Source organism: Camellia sinensis, chromosome 12 (assembly GCF_055761805.1).
Source record: "Camellia sinensis isolate YWXY chromosome 12, ASM5576180v1, whole genome shotgun sequence".
NCBI classification, from domain to species: domain Eukaryota; kingdom Viridiplantae; phylum Streptophyta; class Magnoliopsida; order Ericales; family Theaceae; genus Camellia; species Camellia sinensis.
In genome coordinates this window covers 136,912,753-136,931,352 of record NC_138972.1, presented here as the reverse complement: position 1 = coordinate 136,931,352, position 18,600 = coordinate 136,912,753, and the positions used below count along the sequence as shown (strand labels likewise).

Sequence of the window (18,600 nt, the reverse complement as noted above, 5' to 3'; positions counted from 1 at the left end):
TAGCTGTCTACCTCCAACGGCTGATAAGAAATTTCTTTCTTTTTTTTTTTTTTTTTTTTTTTTTTTTTTTGGATCCAATCAAAAAGAAATGAGAGAGAGAACCTCCGAGAGAGAGAAAGGTAGTTCTTGGGCGTTCGAGTTTACTAACACTGCAGATAAGAATAGTAACAGAACAGCTTCCATGGCCTCATGGTCGAGGAGGACAGTTCAACAACAGAGGTGGAGATCTGGGGAGATGGCCGGACGCCGCCGCGATCTACATGTTCGGTAGCAACCGCCGGCAGCATTCACATCTTTGGGAACCACATCGCCTCTGTACATCAAACAACAAGCCATGTACTTGCCATGGCGCGGGTCACACTTGGCCATCATTGATGAAGGTTCGAATGCACTGTTGGTGATAATGCACTGTTGGTGATCTCTGCTACTGAAAGCTGCTCGTGATAGGCTTTCTCGGCTGAGATAACAGAGGCATAAGATGAAAGCATGAAGTGGATCCTGAGAAACCAAACGGTTAAGGTTGGTGTAGGTGGGACGCTCAATGTCTAGGGAGCGCCTGCATCATACAATCTATATCTATAAAGAGAATTCTAGCGGACTAGGTTGAGGTCCGGCGGGCGGCCAAGGCGAAGTTGCTGCCCGCCGCTGAAGCAAAAATACTAGGTTCTAAACCTGCTCTGATACCATGTTAAAATTGATGTATTATTGATTGATATATTGTATGTACATTATATAGGAGATGTGGGTGGAGAGTGGAGTAGGTGTAGGTGTAGTGGAGTAGGTGGAGTAGGTGGAGTAGGTGGGTTTACATTAACACTATGTTCATCCTCGGTTGGAAGCATGCAATGGATGAGGAAATGCATGCCCGTTATTAGAATCGAACATGGGAACTTACCCCTTTACCTTATGGAAAATCTAGTGTTGTGGATTGTCATTAGATTTATACTGTTAAGCATCTTCTTGATCGGACAATTAAGCAGCTTAAGACTTGCCTGGTAGCCAAAGGCTACTCACAAACCTATGGTGTTGATTACTTGGAGACTTTCTCTCTTGTGGCACGTCTTAATTCTGTTCGGATCCTTCTCTCCGTTGCAATTAGTCAGTCTTGATCTTTGTATCAACCTGATATCAAGAATGCCTTTCTTCATGGCGATCTCCAAGAGGTCTATATGGATCAGCCTCCTGGCTATGTTGTTCCCAGTCATGAGCATCTTGTTTGTCGATTGTGGAAGGTCTTGTATGGTCTCAAGCAGTCCCCTTGTGCCTAGTTTGATCGTTTCAGTGTTGCTGGGCTTGCCTCTGGTTTTTTGCCGTTCCATTTTTGATCATTCTGTCTTTGTTCAACACTCGTCTCCTGGGAGTATTGTTCTTATTGTCTATGTCGATGACATAATCATTTTTGGGAGTGACTCCACTGGTATTGTTGATTTGAAGCAGTATTTGGGCCAATTATTTCACACCAAAGACTTAGTCATCTTTGCTATTTTCTTGGGATTGAAGTTGCTCCCCCTTCACAGGAATTGTTTCTCTCCCAACGAAAGTATGTTTCTCTCCCCTTTCTTAGGAATTGTTTCTCTTCGCTATTTGCTATATTGCCCATTTTCCTTGTTATCTGTCACTGGCTTCAGTGACGCTGATTGGGCTAGTAATAGTACTGACTGTCATTCCATCTCGGGTTATTGTACCTTTGTTGGTGGTAATCTTATTACTTGGCATAGCAAGAAACAACTTGTTGTTGCTCGTTCTATTGCCGAGGTTGAGTATTGTGCCATGGCCCATACTGCTTCTGAGGCGCTCTGGGTTCAATCTCTTCTTCGGGATTTTGGTTTTTTATGTTCCCACTCCTGTATGAGTATGTTTTGTGATAATCAGGCTGCTATCTTTATTGCCGATAATCCCGTGTTCCATGAATGAACTAAACATATCGAAATTGATTGTCATTTTATCCTTGATCCCTTACTACGCAAGTAACTTGTGACTCCTTATGTTTGTTCTGAAGATCAATTGGGTGATATTCTCATTAAACCTTTGTCTCGGTCTTCATTTCATCGTTTATTCATCAAGGTGGGCATGCTTGACCTCTATGCTCCAGCTTGAGGGGTAGTATTAGAATAGTTATTTTCTGGTTTATTTCTTTATTGTCCTTCTGTTAATATTTACTTAAGTTGAGGGTATGATGGTCATTTCACTATATTAGGGTTTATATATATATTTTGCTGATGTAGAGTTTAATATTTCAATTCCAGATATATAAAATCTCTCTTTCTCGTCTTCTTCTTCCTCTTAAACCCTATAAACCCTAACCCTAAATTTCTTCATTATTCATTCGAACTTATACTTTTTTTGTTTGTTGATAAATGTATATTATACTGTCACTGTTAACACCTTCTTTGTAGGCCCTCCCTTGTCTGCCAAATTTATCATCATATGAGAGTTCAAATGCTTTGGGATCAATGCGATTAGGGAAGTATACAGAGGTGATCACTTTCTTCATTTACTGAAGCATGATTAATGTTGTCGTTCTTGGATATCATATAATCATATGTGGCTATTCTTGTGCAGTGGTTTAATGATGTATTCTCAACTGATATTTCTGAAAAGTGTGAAAGCATTCTTAATCTACTTTCAGAAAAGCATGGGTGCAAAGTAAGTCCATGACCCCTATTATGTGCTTGTATTGTCTTTCTCATTCATGGTTATTGTTCATGACACAAACTATCTACATTGATATTAGGATTAGTACAAATTTATATTTACTTTCTTCTAAATTCAACTGCATTTGCTCTTCATTTTGGAAGGCAATGGAGATTGTGGTACCTGAGCTGGCTGAGATGCGCTTGGCTCATATTGTTTCAATTGGTTCTGAATCATTATGCTCATTAACTCCTGACTGTGAGGATGGGTATGTTTCTTTACCTTTTTGTAGGTTTCCTTATTTGCATGTCAGATTGGTTTTCCCACAACTTTTTTCGCTGCATCCACAGCCTCAAAGGGGAAATAACCATTTCTCTAGCAAGACTCTGGGTTCAGCCAAAAAGAATGTGGAAAATGATGACCAACTTTCTATTGTTTTGGAAGGATTATTTCGTAATTTGGACTAGACTAGTGATATACAAACAAAACTTTTACACTGAATTTCTATTCAAAATGATTTTGGATTATATAGTTTGCTCTTCTCTCTTTGTATAGGAAAGGTGGGAAACTTACTTACGACACTCGCACTAATCTGGCCCTTTTCCGGTCATTCTCAGCTTCAGACTATGTTGCTGCCCAGCGTCTTAGGTGAGGCAAAATTTTGTCAGTATAAATGAAATGTTAATGGAAACATGCAACTGCAAGTTTGTAGATGACTTTAGATGTTACTGTATTGCATTTTTTTTATTGGGTTGTTAGTAATAATGACTAATGGTTTAGCTGTTTGAACTAGGATATCAACACTTCACAGTTTTTTGTATTTAAAATGTAGTAAATATTTATCTAAATTACATGTTCAATTTTTTATCTTGTTCTTCTCTTTACAAGTCTTTAGCAAGAATGCTGGACCCAAAAGTCAACAAACTAATGGAAGATGTGGCTTTGAAAGGGTAGACTAAGCAGAAACTAATGGGAGATTGGCTATTTCTTGTTCTTACACTGTTAATTATGGTTTAAGCTGTTTGAAGTAGGATATAGGCGCTTTACAGTTTTGTACCTTCAAATGTAATATACTTTTCTAATGTTGATGGTCATCTTTTTCCTGTTATTTTTTTCATTAGTCCTCTAACAAGAATGTTGGATCACAAAGCCAACAAACTAATGGAAGATTTGGCTTTAAATGGCAAGATTTGCATAATGTGTAAGAATGTATTTATTGATTGATTGATCTGATACATTGATGTATTACAAGATTCATTCAATTACAATTCCTATACAATCTATATATAGAAGAAAATGTGGTAGTAGGTGTAGTGGAGGTGATAGTGGGTTAGGTGAAGTGGAGTGTGTGGTGAAGTGGAGGTAGGTGAAGTGGAGTGTGTAGTGGAGTAGGTGAAGGTAAAGATGGGAAATTTTAACAGCCCCCCGCAAACTCAAGGAGGAGAGAAACTAACCAACTTGAGTTTGGAGAGAGTAACAAAACAAGAAAAGACATAAAAATAAAAAAGGATAGGAGACACTGTATGGTCGTGTCAGACCGTTGGTGAAGACACTGAATGGTGGTGTCATAACGTTGTAGAGGACACTGTATGGGGGTGTCAGACCGCTGTAGAAGACAGTTTATGGGGTCATGTCGGACCGTTGTAGAAGACAGTTTATGGGGTCATGTCGGACCGTTGTAGAAAAACAGTTTATGGGGTCATGTCGGACCGTGTGTAGAAGACAGTTTATGGGGTCATGTCGGACCGTTGTAGAAGACAGTTTATGGGGTCATGTCGGACCGTTGTAGAAGACAATGTTGTGACAGTTTACGGAGTCTTGCTGGACCCTTGTAGAAACTAACCGGAATCAATGTCGGGACAGTTTACAGAGTCTTGTCGGACCCATAAAAAATCGCATCCTTAAAAGGTGCGCTCAATTTTTAAAAAGGCGTGCCATCAAAAGGCGTGCCCAATTCATCAAAAGGTGTGCCGGACATGATGGCGAGGCACGTGGGCGCCTTGGCTTGCGTGCCCGTTTGTCGGCTGGTGGCAAGAGGCGCGCGATGCGCGTGGCTGCCTCGGCTATAAGACAGAGGCTGAGGCTGAGGCAAAAACACCTGTGAGAGATATTCTGAGAGAGATTTCTGAGAGAGATTCTGTATAACACTCTATTGCCCAGAAAATGGCTTCATCTTCGTCTTCCCGTGGACTGCTCACCCTCTTTCCCGACCTCAACGAGTCAACAAGAGAGAGAACTGGTGCGGTGGCACTGGAAACTCAACCAAGCGCCCCGGAGTTTGCTCCGTTGAACTTTCCGATGCGGGCTGTGGAGCAAAGAATGGCAGGGCAGTCAGATGTTGAAGCCAATCAATATACACTGAAGTCATGTGTGGAAACCATGACTGCGGTTACAAATTTGTCGAACCGGCTGCAGAGTAGAACAAATGAGGTGCAGCATTTGAACGGCCAACTGGCTCTGCTCCAACGCATGTATAAGGATGCGCGAGCAGAGATAAGTGTGCTGAAGGCAGAAAACAAAGAGCTGAAGCGGAAGGCCACCGTGATGTTCCGATTTGGAGGTCCGCCATATGCTGCAGTAGAAGAGTTTGGGGGAGTGAACGTGCTCGGTGGACAAGGAAACACGGAGGCAACACCGTCAAGGGCTGCTCAGGACGGAGGCAAGAAGAAGAGACCTGCAGCAGAGTAGAGAAGCAAAATCCCGCCTGTGGATGTGGTTGATTTTTTTTTTTTTTTTTGTGGTGGTGTAAAAGTGTGATCGGGTTGAGCCCCTGACATGAATAAAATGACAAGGTGGTGGAATGTTGTTGGTGTAATTTGGTGAATGCTGTTTTGTGAATGCTGTTTTGTGTAATGCTGTTTTTTTTTTTTTTTTTTTTTTTTTTTTTTTTTTAAATAATATATATATATATATATTAAAAGAAAAGAAAATGGTGAAATCGTGGGTGGAAGAAAGTAAGGAAAAAGGAGAGAAATTAAAGTGGGTTTGAAAAAGTGGGAAAATGTGATGATAGTGGTGAGTGGAGGATTGATTTAAAAAATGAAAAGGGAGATGGGTGTGTGCAAAAGGTGGGGAACAAGAGTAAGTGGTGTGGTTTCTTTGAAAGGGTGGAAGGAGACACATCATCAAATGGTGTTATTGGGAAGAGATGGTGAAATGACATCGCCAAATGGGGAGAAGAAACAAGGGTCAGGCCACAAATTCTACATTCAGTAGGCAATTCACAAACGCGTGCTTTGCATCTTGGACAAGTGTAGCCCCCACCAACCTTAGCCTCTTTATGACATGAACAAATTGAGATGACGCCCTCTGCTGCCCTCTGTGGAAATCCCATCTTGATCAAATTTGCAATTGCAAATTCTGCTATTGCTGGGGGTGGCGGTGCATGCTCTAGCACCAAATCTTTTAGGTGAGACTCATCCAACGCGATAGAGTATGATCCACCAGTTTCTTGGCAGAGATATTTGCATATAAAGATTTCTGCTGATAGACCGATCACTGAACACCTTATTTTAGATTTCTTGCATTTCTGGATGGTCTCCATTATATCCCCAGGATCACAAGTACTAAGGGCCGAATACAAAAAAAAAAACTTCACGGTGACCATATGATGGGATTTGACATAAATAGTCATGAACAAGATCCAGGGCATTTTGAAGAGAGGAATCACCAGAACGCTCCAACTTACCCATCAGAGCTTTAACATGGGACTCAGGACTTCCACCAAGATCTGTTAGACACTGAGCAACCCCATCTTTTATAGTTACCAGGCCAATTTGACTCAGTGGATTTTGGTCAAAGAACTCCCTAATGAAAGCCTCAATTTGTTTGGCAACTACAACCATTCGGCTTGGTTTGAAATCCATCTCTGCAGCCGCCCTGGAGAGGTCAACAACAATGTAAAGGTAGCGAATGAGGCCCTTCTGAATACGAGAGCCGGTTGAAGAGGAGGAGAGAGAGCGCAGCCGCCGACGATACTGAGCATGGTAGAGAGGGTCCAGCTAGAAATTCTTGTCGCGATCAAGACTGGGATCGGGAAGCACTGATAAGAGAACTTGATTATGTGAGTAGAATTTTCCGTGGGAGTGAGGATCCACGAGGGAGAAAACTGGTCTGGAAGTGTGACGAACTCATAGACAAACTGAAAAAGGGGATGGCAGAGAGAGAGTAAAGGCATGTGTAGAGGTCCGGCGGGCGGCCAAGGCGAGGCTGCCGCCCGCCGGTGAAGCAGAATTATTAGCTTCTTAACTTTGCTCTGATACCATGTAAGAATGTATTTATTGATTGATTGATCTGATACATTGATGTATTACAAGATTCATTCAATTACAATTCCTATACAATCTATATATAGAAGAAAATGTGGTAGTAGGTGTAGTGGAGGTGATAGTGGGTTAGGTGAAGTGGAGTGTGTGGTGAAGTGGAGGTAGGTGAAGTGGAGTGTGTAGTGGAGTAGGTGAAGGTAAAGATGGGAAATTCTAACATAATGCAATCTGTGCATCAAACCACAAAATAGGTGGGTTAAGTTTGGATGGCAATGATCAAGATAATAACGTTAAAATTTCTGAAGCATTTTCTCAATGCAAAGTTTCCCTTTACTGAAATGTGCAGCTGAAGTTAAAAATAAAAAAATAAAAAACTTTCTTTTTTCAAAACAAAAAAATTTTTTTGAAAAAATGAAGTTTGTGAAGAAAGGTGGAATGTTTAATGATTCATTGTGATAGATAGTTCTCATTCATCCATTGGAGATCAATGGTTGCATGGTCTAAATAACAGTATCAATCTAGGTAACGGTTGTGGTATCAGTGTAGTGTTATTGGGGTGTATTCTCACTGTATAGGGGGAATTGGTTATCTAAGCTGTGAATTTACTCTTTTCAATATTAAACCCTTTAAAACTAAGCATATTCATTATCAAGACCCACTTTATAAATGCTAACAATTTTAGTAAATTTTAGCCGCTTGAAAGACTTCTCAAGAACATTGTGCTGTATATTGATTTCTTTAAGCATTAGGAGAATTGTGTGGGAGGGAGTCACTAGAAGTACTTTTCATTATTGGTTCTCTCTACTTTCATGATTCCAGTGAGATTCAAATTGATAGATCATCGGTACAAACAAATGTCGTCAAATATCCATTGTTGGTGCAGCTGAATGAACTATGAGAAAAGATAGTGCACAAGTGACATAATATTTGACCTATCAAATTCTAAGAATTGAGCTCATATCTTGCTACTAGAGGTGTGGGCACTCACAACGTGTTTCGAATTTAAAATAATTATGGCAGTTATTTAAAGCAGTTAAGCTCTGAGAATGGATTTTTTTTTTTTTTGGGGGGGGGGGGGGGGGGGTGTTTGTTGTATTTTAGGTATATAGAAGTTATGGCAAAGCGAAGTTATGGCAAAGCTTTGATACCTGAAAGCATAGATCTAGCTTATAGTTTTTGAGTGGAAAAATTGATGAAAAATGAAATTTTTGGAAGTGTTAGGTACCTGTCACATTCATGTTTTATGACACACGTAATTCCACCATAATGAATTATAAAGATTGATATGGGATGGAACAGTATGTAGTGGCGAATACTGCTGTGATTTTCAATCCCACAGATATCTGTAGTATTGGAATCCTACGTAATGTTATCTAAATATTAGAATGCTCTAATGTTTCGATCATTGAACATGAAAGCTGGAATCGTTGTTTCTCTTTGCCACCTTATCCTGTAGTTTATCTTGTTTTTTGTGTTATATTCGGCTCAACTATATGGTCAATATGTGTTGGTATTTTCACCACAGTACGCTCTACTTGGAATTAACATCTTCTGTTCTAAGATTCTCGGCAAAGTATAAACATTTTGTATAGGATCTTATTTACTGAAAACATACAAGATTACTCGTGTCCCAGTTTATTTTGTCGACCGCCTATGTCAATTTGATCTTACTTTTCACAGACGAAGGTTAATGTACCACCACATGGAGATCTTCAAGAAGGTTGATGTCATAGTGACTCCAACAACTGGGTATGAGAAGCTCACCTGTTTATTTTAAGCATAATTTTGGAATTAAGTTCGTGTGCTTGGCAATCCCATACACTTAGGCCTTTCTCATTCCAGGTTTTGGCTCATCGTTTTTTTTTTTTTTTTTTTTTTTTTTTTTAACTTCATTTTTTTTTTTTTAGGTTTTATTATTATTTATTTATTTTTCCCCTTTCTTTTTTTGGGGTATGGTATTAGTTCAATTGTTATATAAATCATATAAATACAGGTTTTCATGTGTATGTCATTGCATATTCCATGAACATCTATATTATGAGCAAGAATTATTTTTTGTCGCAGCAACTTTATTAAGGTGGGTTTGGCAATTGTTTTTTTTAGTAGTTTTTTCTTTTTCTTTTTATTTTAGTAGCTTTTTTGCTTGTTTAGAATCTAGAAAAGCTGATGCAATTGATAATTGTTGATTTTTTAAATATTTTTTAGTGAGAATTACATCCTAGTGATAAATATGGAGGTGTGCAAGCGACACTTTTTTTTTTTGTTTTTGTTGAAGTGCAAGTGACACTTGCACCCTTAGGCCATGTTTGTTTGGGTGGACATGAGCTTGGGATTGGACTAATAGTCTAATAAAATTATTAATTTGATGTTTGGTTGAACAATTGAAGTACGGATTAACAATCCATTCGGATATGCTATATCACATATGATGGACTATTCAATCCCACAAAGGGGGGTGAGATATAAATTGGAGGAGTAAGCCAAAGCCTGGACTGTTAATCCCTCCTTATAATCCTAACTCAATCCAAACATAGGATAGGATACACAATCCAAAAGGATTTGTAGTCCTAGAACTATTAGTCATGGGAATACTAATCCAACATAATTCAGTCCGCCCAAACAAGCATGGCCTTACAGTTTTCCACTTTCACCCTACTATAGAATAACTTCACCCCACATGTTTTTCCAATTTTTTTCTCTATCCCACTGTGTTGTAGTTCTTCCCTATTTTTTTATGGGAAGATAGTTTTGTGGGTCTTTTTAAACTTCAATTTTTTGGTGGGAAATTACCATATTATTCTATAGTGTTGTAGAGCCCTTGTTACCATAACCAAAGGAACACCATGGAATTTCTCTAAGTATTGAGAGTAAAACCGTCGTTATAGAAATCTGCAGAGACATTGAAAAAAAAGGAGTTTCTATTTACGCAACAAAATTCTCTCCTTACTCCTATTTTTTTTACCAGCATGACAGCACCTGTAATACCTCCAAAAGCTCTTGAATCTGGGGAGTCAAATTTGCAAGTTTCAGGTGAGTTGGTTATCACTCTCAACTTGCACCATGAGAAAGTAATGTTGCCTTTTTGAATCTGAATGTCATACTTTGAATTGCCTTCTAGAATCACCTTTGAATCTTTGATGAATGTAAGTTGTGATGTAAAAAAGTTATATTTTTATCCCACTTTAGAGCGGTAGTAGGGCATGCAACCAATCTGCCACCTGCAATAGTAGAGTAAGTTTACATACACAATCAAACTACAGAAAAAAGTATCAAGAATGTAAATGTTAGCATGATAAGGCCCATTTTCTGGTGAAAACAGCAAATTATAACTTTTAGTGGGTCTCATCGTGCTAATGTGTATATTCTTGATTTTTTTTTTTTTTTTTTTTTTGCTATTGGTTTAATTTTATGTATGTAAACTAACTCGTATTAGTAGGGTTGTTCAATGCACAAGATGGTTGTTTCAGCCAGTTGCAAGTGCTTCTAGTTGATTGCATTGCCATTAGCTTTTAGACTTTTGGCACTGATTGCAAGTGCTCCTATTTTTACCATGCAATTTTGTGTAAGAACACGGGGCCCTCTTGTATTTTTTACTTTTTTCCAATCAGTGAACGATGAAACTTTATTAAAGAAAATGATTAAGTACAAAATGAGGACAAGAAGTCCACCAGAAAGAGAAAAACAAGAAGAGCAAAAAATCTCACATCTCTGCAATCCCTAGAAAGTCACTGATACCCACAAGCATGCCAAAAACCAAATTATTTTGTTCCTCTGAACTGTTGATGTAATTTTCCATTGCATGTAAAATCATCTCAATTATCTTTGTGGAACTCTGTGTTGTTGCCACTTTTTCAGTTTTTGTGACTTTATGTTCTTGTAAAAATATTTTATGTTTGTGGTGTTATTTTCAGGTAATCTCATGCGATTTGTTTTAGCAGCAAATCTTCTTGGACTCCCAGCCATTTCTGTCCCTGTAAGTTTACATGCATCCTTTTCTCTTGGCATTAAGACTTAAAAGTATTTCAACTAGGTTAACAGTATGTTTGGTGGGGATTTAACTTGGCGAGAAATGATAATAAATAATGAAAACACTTTCTCATGTCATGTGTTTGGTTTATAAATTAGGCAAGTAAAGACAACATCATTTTTTTTTTTTTTGCCTATTTCATTTCTCACAAAAAATTGTGAATTAGTGAGAAACAAGTTGATTGGTTATAAAATTTTGAAATTGTCCATTTAAAATAAATAAATCTCACTCATATTCTTATTTCACATACTTTGTTTTCTTTTATCCGTCAAAATATAATAGTGATAAAACACAATTTTTTTTTTTCTCACCTAAATAAGAAACGACATTTATTTCTCTTCTTTTCTCACCAGGTTGAGGACTGGATCAAATTTATTTGAAATTTCATTTTAATTACTGTTCATTGTTGATGATTGTTTAGGTTGGATATGATAAACAAGGACTGCCAATAGGATTACAACTAATAGGCCGTCCATGGGCTGAAGCTTCAATTTTGCGTTTAGCTGCTGCAGTGGAGGTACATCAATTACTGTTATTGCAGCCTCTAAATTGTGTTTTATCATAATAATAATAATAATTTGAGAGTCTGTGAAGCTATTTATTGCAACTTCTATTACACCTTATGACTAACAAATGACTTAAACAAGATTTTAAAATTAAAAAAGAAAAAAAAAACCAATTATCTAACAGCTGGAAAGAAGGGTGTTGATTGATTGTTGACTTGTAACTTTCAATAAGCTGCACAAAGGCACATACGACTAGCACCAGTATCCCATCTGTATGTAAGTAATATGCAAGTGGAGTAAGTACTAACATATAGATGATCTCGCCATTTCCAGGAACTCTGTCCTGAATCTAAGAAGAGGCCTCAGTCATTTTATGACATTTTAAAGGGGAACTAGAGAAACGAGGGAGGGGTTCACTTCATGCCTGCCACGCACAGGGTTTACTTGCTTTGGAATCTCTAGCCTGCTCATGGCAACGACCGTCCCTTTCATACCATGTTTGAACATCACATTTTGTTGTAGTATGAATATATATATATATATATATATATATATATATATATTCTTGACCTTTTATAAAACTTCCATTCAATTATACAAACCGTGTTCAACGAAGATTATGACGAGTAAATTACAGGTTGCTATTAGCTGCAAGTACTAAATAAATTGGTGGCAACGGTGGTCCCCTTCAGTGTGTGTTTGGCCAAATTATCCATGAATTCTGGGCCCAAGTAGATGGGATTCTTAGGTATTAACCATACTCAAGAGTTCTAACTATAGTTACAAAAATAGAATTTTCTGTATCATACCTTTAAAAAATTGGGAACTATAAGTTAATTTCAATGGTAAGTAAAAAGTTATAATGCTACCTTCATCTCCCCGACCAAAGGAGCTGCCTGACAAATGAGCTAAACGAAGGCCCTCTGTAATGACTGTTGAATCTTTTTAAATCCATAATGGCATAACAAAAGGAATGCTTGTTGTCATATTCGGGAATATTCGAATCATGTAGTCAATACATTCACCTCGAAAGCTAAAGAATTGGATGTTCTTTACATATCCAGAATTGAGCTTGGCTTACTTCAAGTTCTTCTCGTCTACACTATCACTAGGGAGATCAGGACCAGGGGGTATCTTTCCTGGATAATTAGTTGTCGATGGATATGATCCTGACATGCTGGAGGATATAAGAGAAATCAAAATCGGGACCCTGAACAACCAAGAGGAATTCATATAGCAGCCAATCAATTGAGAACTTATACCTTTTGTCCACAATAACCATAGAGCAAAGCTCGCAATTTGCAAAACTGCAGATACATGTTGCAGAAGTCAATCAGGTGAAGACTACGACGCTAATTTTTCTGTTACTTCTTTTCCATTTTCAAATCTTAAATAGAGAAAAGAATATTAAAGAAATGAATTTGCACCAAATTTACAAGTTTTAGAAGCAGATTATGGAAATGATTGGTAGCTCACAGAGAATAATTTTGACTTCTACTTTTGTTCTGTTTGAGTAAACAATGTTTAGCATAGAAAAGAAAGTAACCACATACATAAGAAATTGAGAAAATGCGTATGCACAATAGCGTTTCATCTTTCTAGTCAACAACTTACAGTATATCAAAACTAAGCATTATTGAGTACTAGTTTTTTGCTTCAAGAAAAACAATTCTAGCAATGGAAATTTTATTTTTGTTTTGTTGTGTTTTGTTTTGGTGTTTTTGGTGCCTTTCAAAGCAGAAGAAAACAATAATATCCATGTTTCTATAGGAAGAGTAAAACAAAAAATATTAGCCACCTTGGAGAGAAATTTTTAATGAAATTACAGGCTCTAACCGTTGACCGAGAGAGAGAGAGAGAGAGAGAGAGAGAGAGAGAGAGAAGTTCTAACCACCCAGATGAAAAGAAAATCAATCCTTCACAAAGACAAGAACTCACATTGTCTTGCAAACAATGGGTTCATGGATGCTTACTGCTTGCAAATTTCTTTCTTAACCAAAGGGTGACAGTCATTGCCGAATCCATTTAGTGCGTGAAACAAGAATCCACTATGTGTGATGATGGCTATCTCCTTTTCTTTCCGTGTCCACAACCTGTATAGAATAAAAGAAATCGTCAAGAAGGCGGCTCAAGTTCTTATTCTTTGTACAAAAAAGGCAAGGCTTGAGTTCTGACAAAGTTACACTAAGTTAAACCTTTTAAGTCCCACTCAAGTGGGGTCAGTAAGTGGAGTGGAGGTAACAATCTATCTGGTAAATCAACAAAACAATTGTAACTTTTATTTATTGGGAGCCATTTAAATACATGTTCATCACTAGCAGAGACGAAAATTATCCACCAAAAATAAATAAATAAATTGATATGAAATGGAGCTACACATACAGAATTATAGATGTTCAGTTGAAAAGGACATGTACACCAGACTACCTAACGCAATAGAAAAGGATAAGAGTCAAGCTAAGTATACAACTCGGGACAACACAATGGGATCTGTGTTCTTCAGGTGGTTACAGAGAATTATTATGACAGCACATTGAGCATCTTGTGCATAAATTTAGGCACCAGAAATGAAATTATCATGTGATGCCAATACACAATTTAATGAAACACTTTTTGCCATGACAGCTCCTTTTTCATACTAAATAATTTAATATTGAAACATGAGAAGATAATTGGGGTAAAAGTCTTGGAGTCTAAAGTTTCATGGGCAATCTTTAATTCACATGTATTTGACTAAAGTACTTTTAAAATGCATTAAAAGATCCAGAAAGAATCAATAAATCCACTTTATTGACATGAATATCAAAAGGTATTCACCAGTTCGTGAACTCCATTCCCCTAGCTGCAAGTTCTTCCTTTGTCTCTCTTATATTGGCTTTCCATAATAAATCATCATCACTTTCTATCTAAACAAAGACAAAAGGTATTATGAATGAAATAGGACCATGCTTGAATATGTTCAATTGATAGTAATGATAGCATTGCAGACAAATGTTTTGTACTACTTTACATAAGCATTACTAATATCAAAATACTTGCCAGTGAAAAATCTACCGCTGGAAAAAGGCATTGATAGTCACTGATGCTTCTCCTCCTATCACAAGGATGAACACCCTGCAAAATTATTTTAACCAGGTTATAAATCTTTTTTTCATTTTTTTTTTTTGGGGGTAAAAAGAAGCACACCAGATATTACATGCCAAGATTAGCAAGAGTTCTAGAAGCTTCAGTTTTAACCTTATAGAATTAATAAATATGGACACCGAACTACCTCTATAGCAAGAAAAATCAGGGGTTTCTAACAATTACCCAATCGAAGGCTAAGCAACCCTTGCCAACTCACTCATATAGGTTAAATCACATCAAAGCCTCACATGTGAAAGGAGAGAGAAAGAACTCATCTAGACCTTTTTAATCTCTCACAAAAGATATATGCTAAAATTCATTTCGAACTAAAATCTACTTGGCCAGATTACACATGCAAATGACCATCAACACCTCATATCATGTACAACTCTAGTTCAATTTTTTCAAAAGAAGATGCATTAAAAAGAACTATGGAACTATGGATAATCACATAAAAGGTTAACAATGAAACTACTAGAAACTACTGTCTTAATGTCCTGGTTTACTCATGCAAATTAGGAATGAACCCTAGTGCTGACAACAATACATTCAACCATCTGACAAGCATATATGCATTTAAAAGAAGAATTATAAACAATTGTGCCATGTTTCGAAGTATTAGTTTTTCCTTTCCATACAGTGTTTGCCTATCTTTAAAAACAGCTAATAGCTTTCTAAACTATCTACCAATATATAATTATATATTATCCCTCTCTCGCATATGGCTTAGCTACAGAAGCTTTGATTAGCTCCCCTACAGATCTTTAAGGTTTTCTCTATTGGTCTTCATGCCAACTTTCTCCAATCACACCTACAAGTTTCAACTTTGCTACACAACTTACTATTCAGCCATCAACGACATTATAGAGACTTGAAAAGAGAGACATGTTTAAGATTCCTTTCCTAATGTTACCTATTGCAGCAATAAAAGCAAAATACATATGGTGCTCAAACATAGTAGAAAAATAAACTACAAATTAAAGACCCAAATATTTCTATACATGACCTACCAAATGTTCTCGACAAAGCTCTACTGCAATGATAGGTGGGGAATTTAGACTTGAAATTGCAGGACGGTCACTATTTCCTGCATTTGCCACCATTAGTGGTAGTGCATCAATCTTGTCTGTATAACCTTCACCACCAAATACTCCAACAGCCGTTTGCATAGTCCTGCAATGCCATAGTAAGTAACCATAATCCAATGCAAGAAATTAATTACCAAAGAATGCCTTATCTGACTTCTAAAAAAAAAATCCCGAAGCAAGAACATCCACACACAATATCTGTGGTCTGAAAACAAGGAATAAACGGATGAACCTACAACTCTGTTATTCATCCAACATATTTTTATAAACAATAAAATTTCATTAAAAAATGCGGCATCCACCCCCCCCCCCCCCCCCCCCCCCCAAAAAAAAAAAAAAAAAAAAAAACTATACACTTTTGCATGTATCAAAAACCTCTAAAAGTCTAAGAATTGGTCAAAAGAAAGGTTATTCATCCAACATAACTGTTATGTGTATTAACTAGAAGTTGATAGATTCATATTTCAGAAATTCAAATTCCTAATTAAATACTTCTAAGTGCGTTTTGTATCTTGTAACCAATTTGTGGCCAAAAAAAAGCCTTTCCAACTGTCACTAAACCATTCAAGTGCATAACAGAGAAAGTCATTCTAGATATAATAAACCATTCAAGAACCTTTTCACATATCTACAAATATACTAACACTTTTCAAGAAGCATTATCACTTTCATGCAAGTAACTAAAATTTCCATCATCCCAAGTCCTGACCATAAGTTAAGAAAACAATATTCAATTAAAAAGTGACATTTTAGGCTTATCTAATAATTAGAGATGGAAAATTGTGTAGAATTAGAATATCATGTATAAAAGTACAGAAAACCAGCATTAATACCTTAATAAAGGGGACGTGATAACTAATTCAATGCTCTTAAAAAGGCCACATGATTGGACATGTCTACGCAAATTATCAACCTGTTACAGTAGTACAAAAATTTCACATTAGCCTGAAAATTTTGCTCAGGAGTCAGGACTATATATGTAAGAATACACTTATTACAAGTTTTTCGTTATCCAAATGAGTTTGCATAATAACATAAAAATGATTGGTTTCCCACCTGCTGCCAGCCCAGTGAAGGAAGCTGTGCATCAACATATTCAGGCGACATGTATGCTTTATAGTTCTTATAAAATATAGAAATAAAAAATGAATTTGACACCTACAATGTGAAGAGTTTTGCAAGGGTGCAATGGGTACAAACTTGGACCTCCACTATATCCATTTTTTAAACTGCATAAAACAAAAAGTAACTTTAAAAAGAAAGGCCATTAGCAAAATAGGGCAAGAGAACGTCAAATATTCTTCCAAGTTCTATAGGATATCTCAAAATGATTACTGCGTAGCCACTTCTAAATTTACACATTTCAGCAGGAAGAAAAAAAAAAATTACAAGCTACTATTAAAACAAGAAACATTTTCAAAATTAGTTGAAAACTAGTGATAAAGTTCAATCCAGTTTTAAAAAAAAATGGCAACACGCAGATATTCTGCTTTACTTGGTGGTGCTTCCCCACCCTTTGTTTCGGTCTATCCATTCTGAACATTAAAGCTTATATTGTCATGTCTAATAATGTAAAATTTTGCTCATCACTATCTGGAGTCCGGACTGTACAACTACTGAACATAGGCCATGTTTGTTTGGACAAATTGGATTAAATTGGATTAGCATTCCATGACTAATTGTCCTAGGACTACGAATTCCTTTGGATTATGTATCCTATCCTGTGTTTAGATTGAGGTAGAATTATAAGGAATGACTAATAGTCCAGACTTTGGCTTAATCTTCCAATTTATATCACATCCCTCTTTGTGGGATTGAATAGTCCATCATATATGAGATACCATATCTGGATGAATTGTTAATCCGTACTTCAATTGTTTAACCAAATATCGGATTAATAATTTTATTGGACTATTAGTCCAATCCCAAGCTCATGTCAACCCAAACAAACATCGCCTAGGCTGATAGATTATACTCCATAGCAGAGAAGGGCAACAAGGGTGGATTTGTGTAATGACTAGAAATGGAAGTTTAAGAAATATAGAAGGAAAAGAGTTTATTGATGCTCTTATTCCAGCCCAACGACTGGTTACAAAACAATACAATGAATGAATTTGGCAGTGTATTCCCTCCTATATTTATACACATAACCAACCCCTGCCTTAACAGATTCAGTAATTGGAATTACAAGAATAACCTTCCTAACCGACTCCTTACCGACTCCAATTAACTTCCAATTAACTTGTTCATAACAATTTGTTTGGTTGGAAAGACAGACTGCATTGATCAATCAAATAGCCCCAATTTGACAATTTTGCAATCTAGGCGTTCTTAACTAAAATAGTTGAGGGAAGGGAATTGAGGAAAGGCGACATTTGCTGTGAAATAAAAAGCTTCAACAATTTGCCTTTCGTAAATCTAGGTCATATGGCCCATCCAATCCGAGAAATGCTCCAAAATTCAACATCATGCATGAAATTCATATTAGTCAATATAGATTTGAAGCTGCAACTAGCCTGGAAACAATGTGAATGTCAAGCATGGAAAGTCAAACAACATCAGACTATATCATGGACATATTTATGTTAAAGTGTATTTACTTTTCTTAAGTGTGCCTTGCATATGGTATGCAAGGCATTCACGCCCTTTCTACTTTGCATTTATACCTTCTATGTATTGGGTTATACGACATTTTCTTGAAAGTTTACATATTGGTGACCTGCTAAACGGGTCCTTTGCAGGTAAATTAATTAAATAATGTGAAAATATTTTCAGAAATGAGTGTAAACTTTTACAAAATGGTGTAAGGTATAAACTTTCAGTAAAAGGTGTAAACCTTCAGAAAATGGTGCAAGGGTTTTGACGAGAGGGTATAAACTTTCAGAAATGGGTGTAAACTATAACACAAAATGGTGAAAGTATTTTGACGAAAAGGTATAAGTTTAGAAAATTTT

General features: G+C 36.8%; 2 protein-coding genes and 1 pseudogene across 5 annotated transcripts in view; 1 reads left to right on the top strand and 2 right to left on the bottom strand.

The window, feature by feature from the left end:
* The window catches only part of LOC114317986 (fatty acid amide hydrolase), a 49,904-nt gene extending 37,778 nt beyond the window's left edge, over positions 1–12,126 (top strand). For 2 of the 3 annotated variants that reach the window (XM_082899988.1, XM_082899989.1), the window contains 9 exons: positions 2,397–2,477; positions 2,563–2,646; positions 2,799–2,902; positions 3,190–3,282; positions 8,580–8,648; positions 9,865–9,929; positions 10,811–10,872; positions 11,348–11,443; positions 11,766–12,126. In XM_082899988.1, coding sequence (XP_082756114.1) covers positions 2,397–2,477; positions 2,563–2,646; positions 2,799–2,902; positions 3,190–3,282; positions 8,580–8,648; positions 9,865–9,929; positions 10,811–10,872; positions 11,348–11,443; positions 11,766–11,828 — 717 coding nt within the window. In that variant the 3' untranslated portion in view covers positions 11,829–12,126. The remainder of the gene's footprint in view (positions 1–2,396; positions 2,478–2,562; positions 2,647–2,798; positions 2,903–3,189; positions 3,283–8,579; positions 8,649–9,864; positions 9,930–10,810; positions 10,873–11,347; positions 11,444–11,765) is intronic. The other variant, XR_014347278.1, reaches the window with a different exon arrangement.
* On the bottom strand, positions 3,838–7,124 carry LOC145804809 (general transcription factor IIH subunit 2 pseudogene; annotated as a pseudogene). Its single transcript, XR_014347279.1, has one exon. The product of XR_014347279.1 is annotated as a general transcription factor IIH subunit 2 pseudogene (transcript).
* Positions 9,653–16,556, bottom strand: LOC114258965 (phosphoglycerate mutase-like protein 1). The gene is made up of 8 exons (XM_082899990.1): positions 16,480–16,556; positions 15,569–15,731; positions 14,487–14,546; positions 14,250–14,338; positions 13,406–13,525; positions 12,695–12,739; positions 12,302–12,609; positions 9,653–10,117 (listed from the first exon to the last, which is right to left on the bottom strand). Exons 2-7 carry the CDS (start codon positions 15,725–15,727, stop codon positions 12,510–12,512), a joined length of 573 nt encoding a protein of 190 aa, XP_082756116.1. The 5' UTR covers positions 15,728–15,731; positions 16,480–16,556; the 3' UTR covers positions 9,653–10,117; positions 12,302–12,509.
* Positions 16,557–18,600: the final 2,044 nt, after the last annotated feature.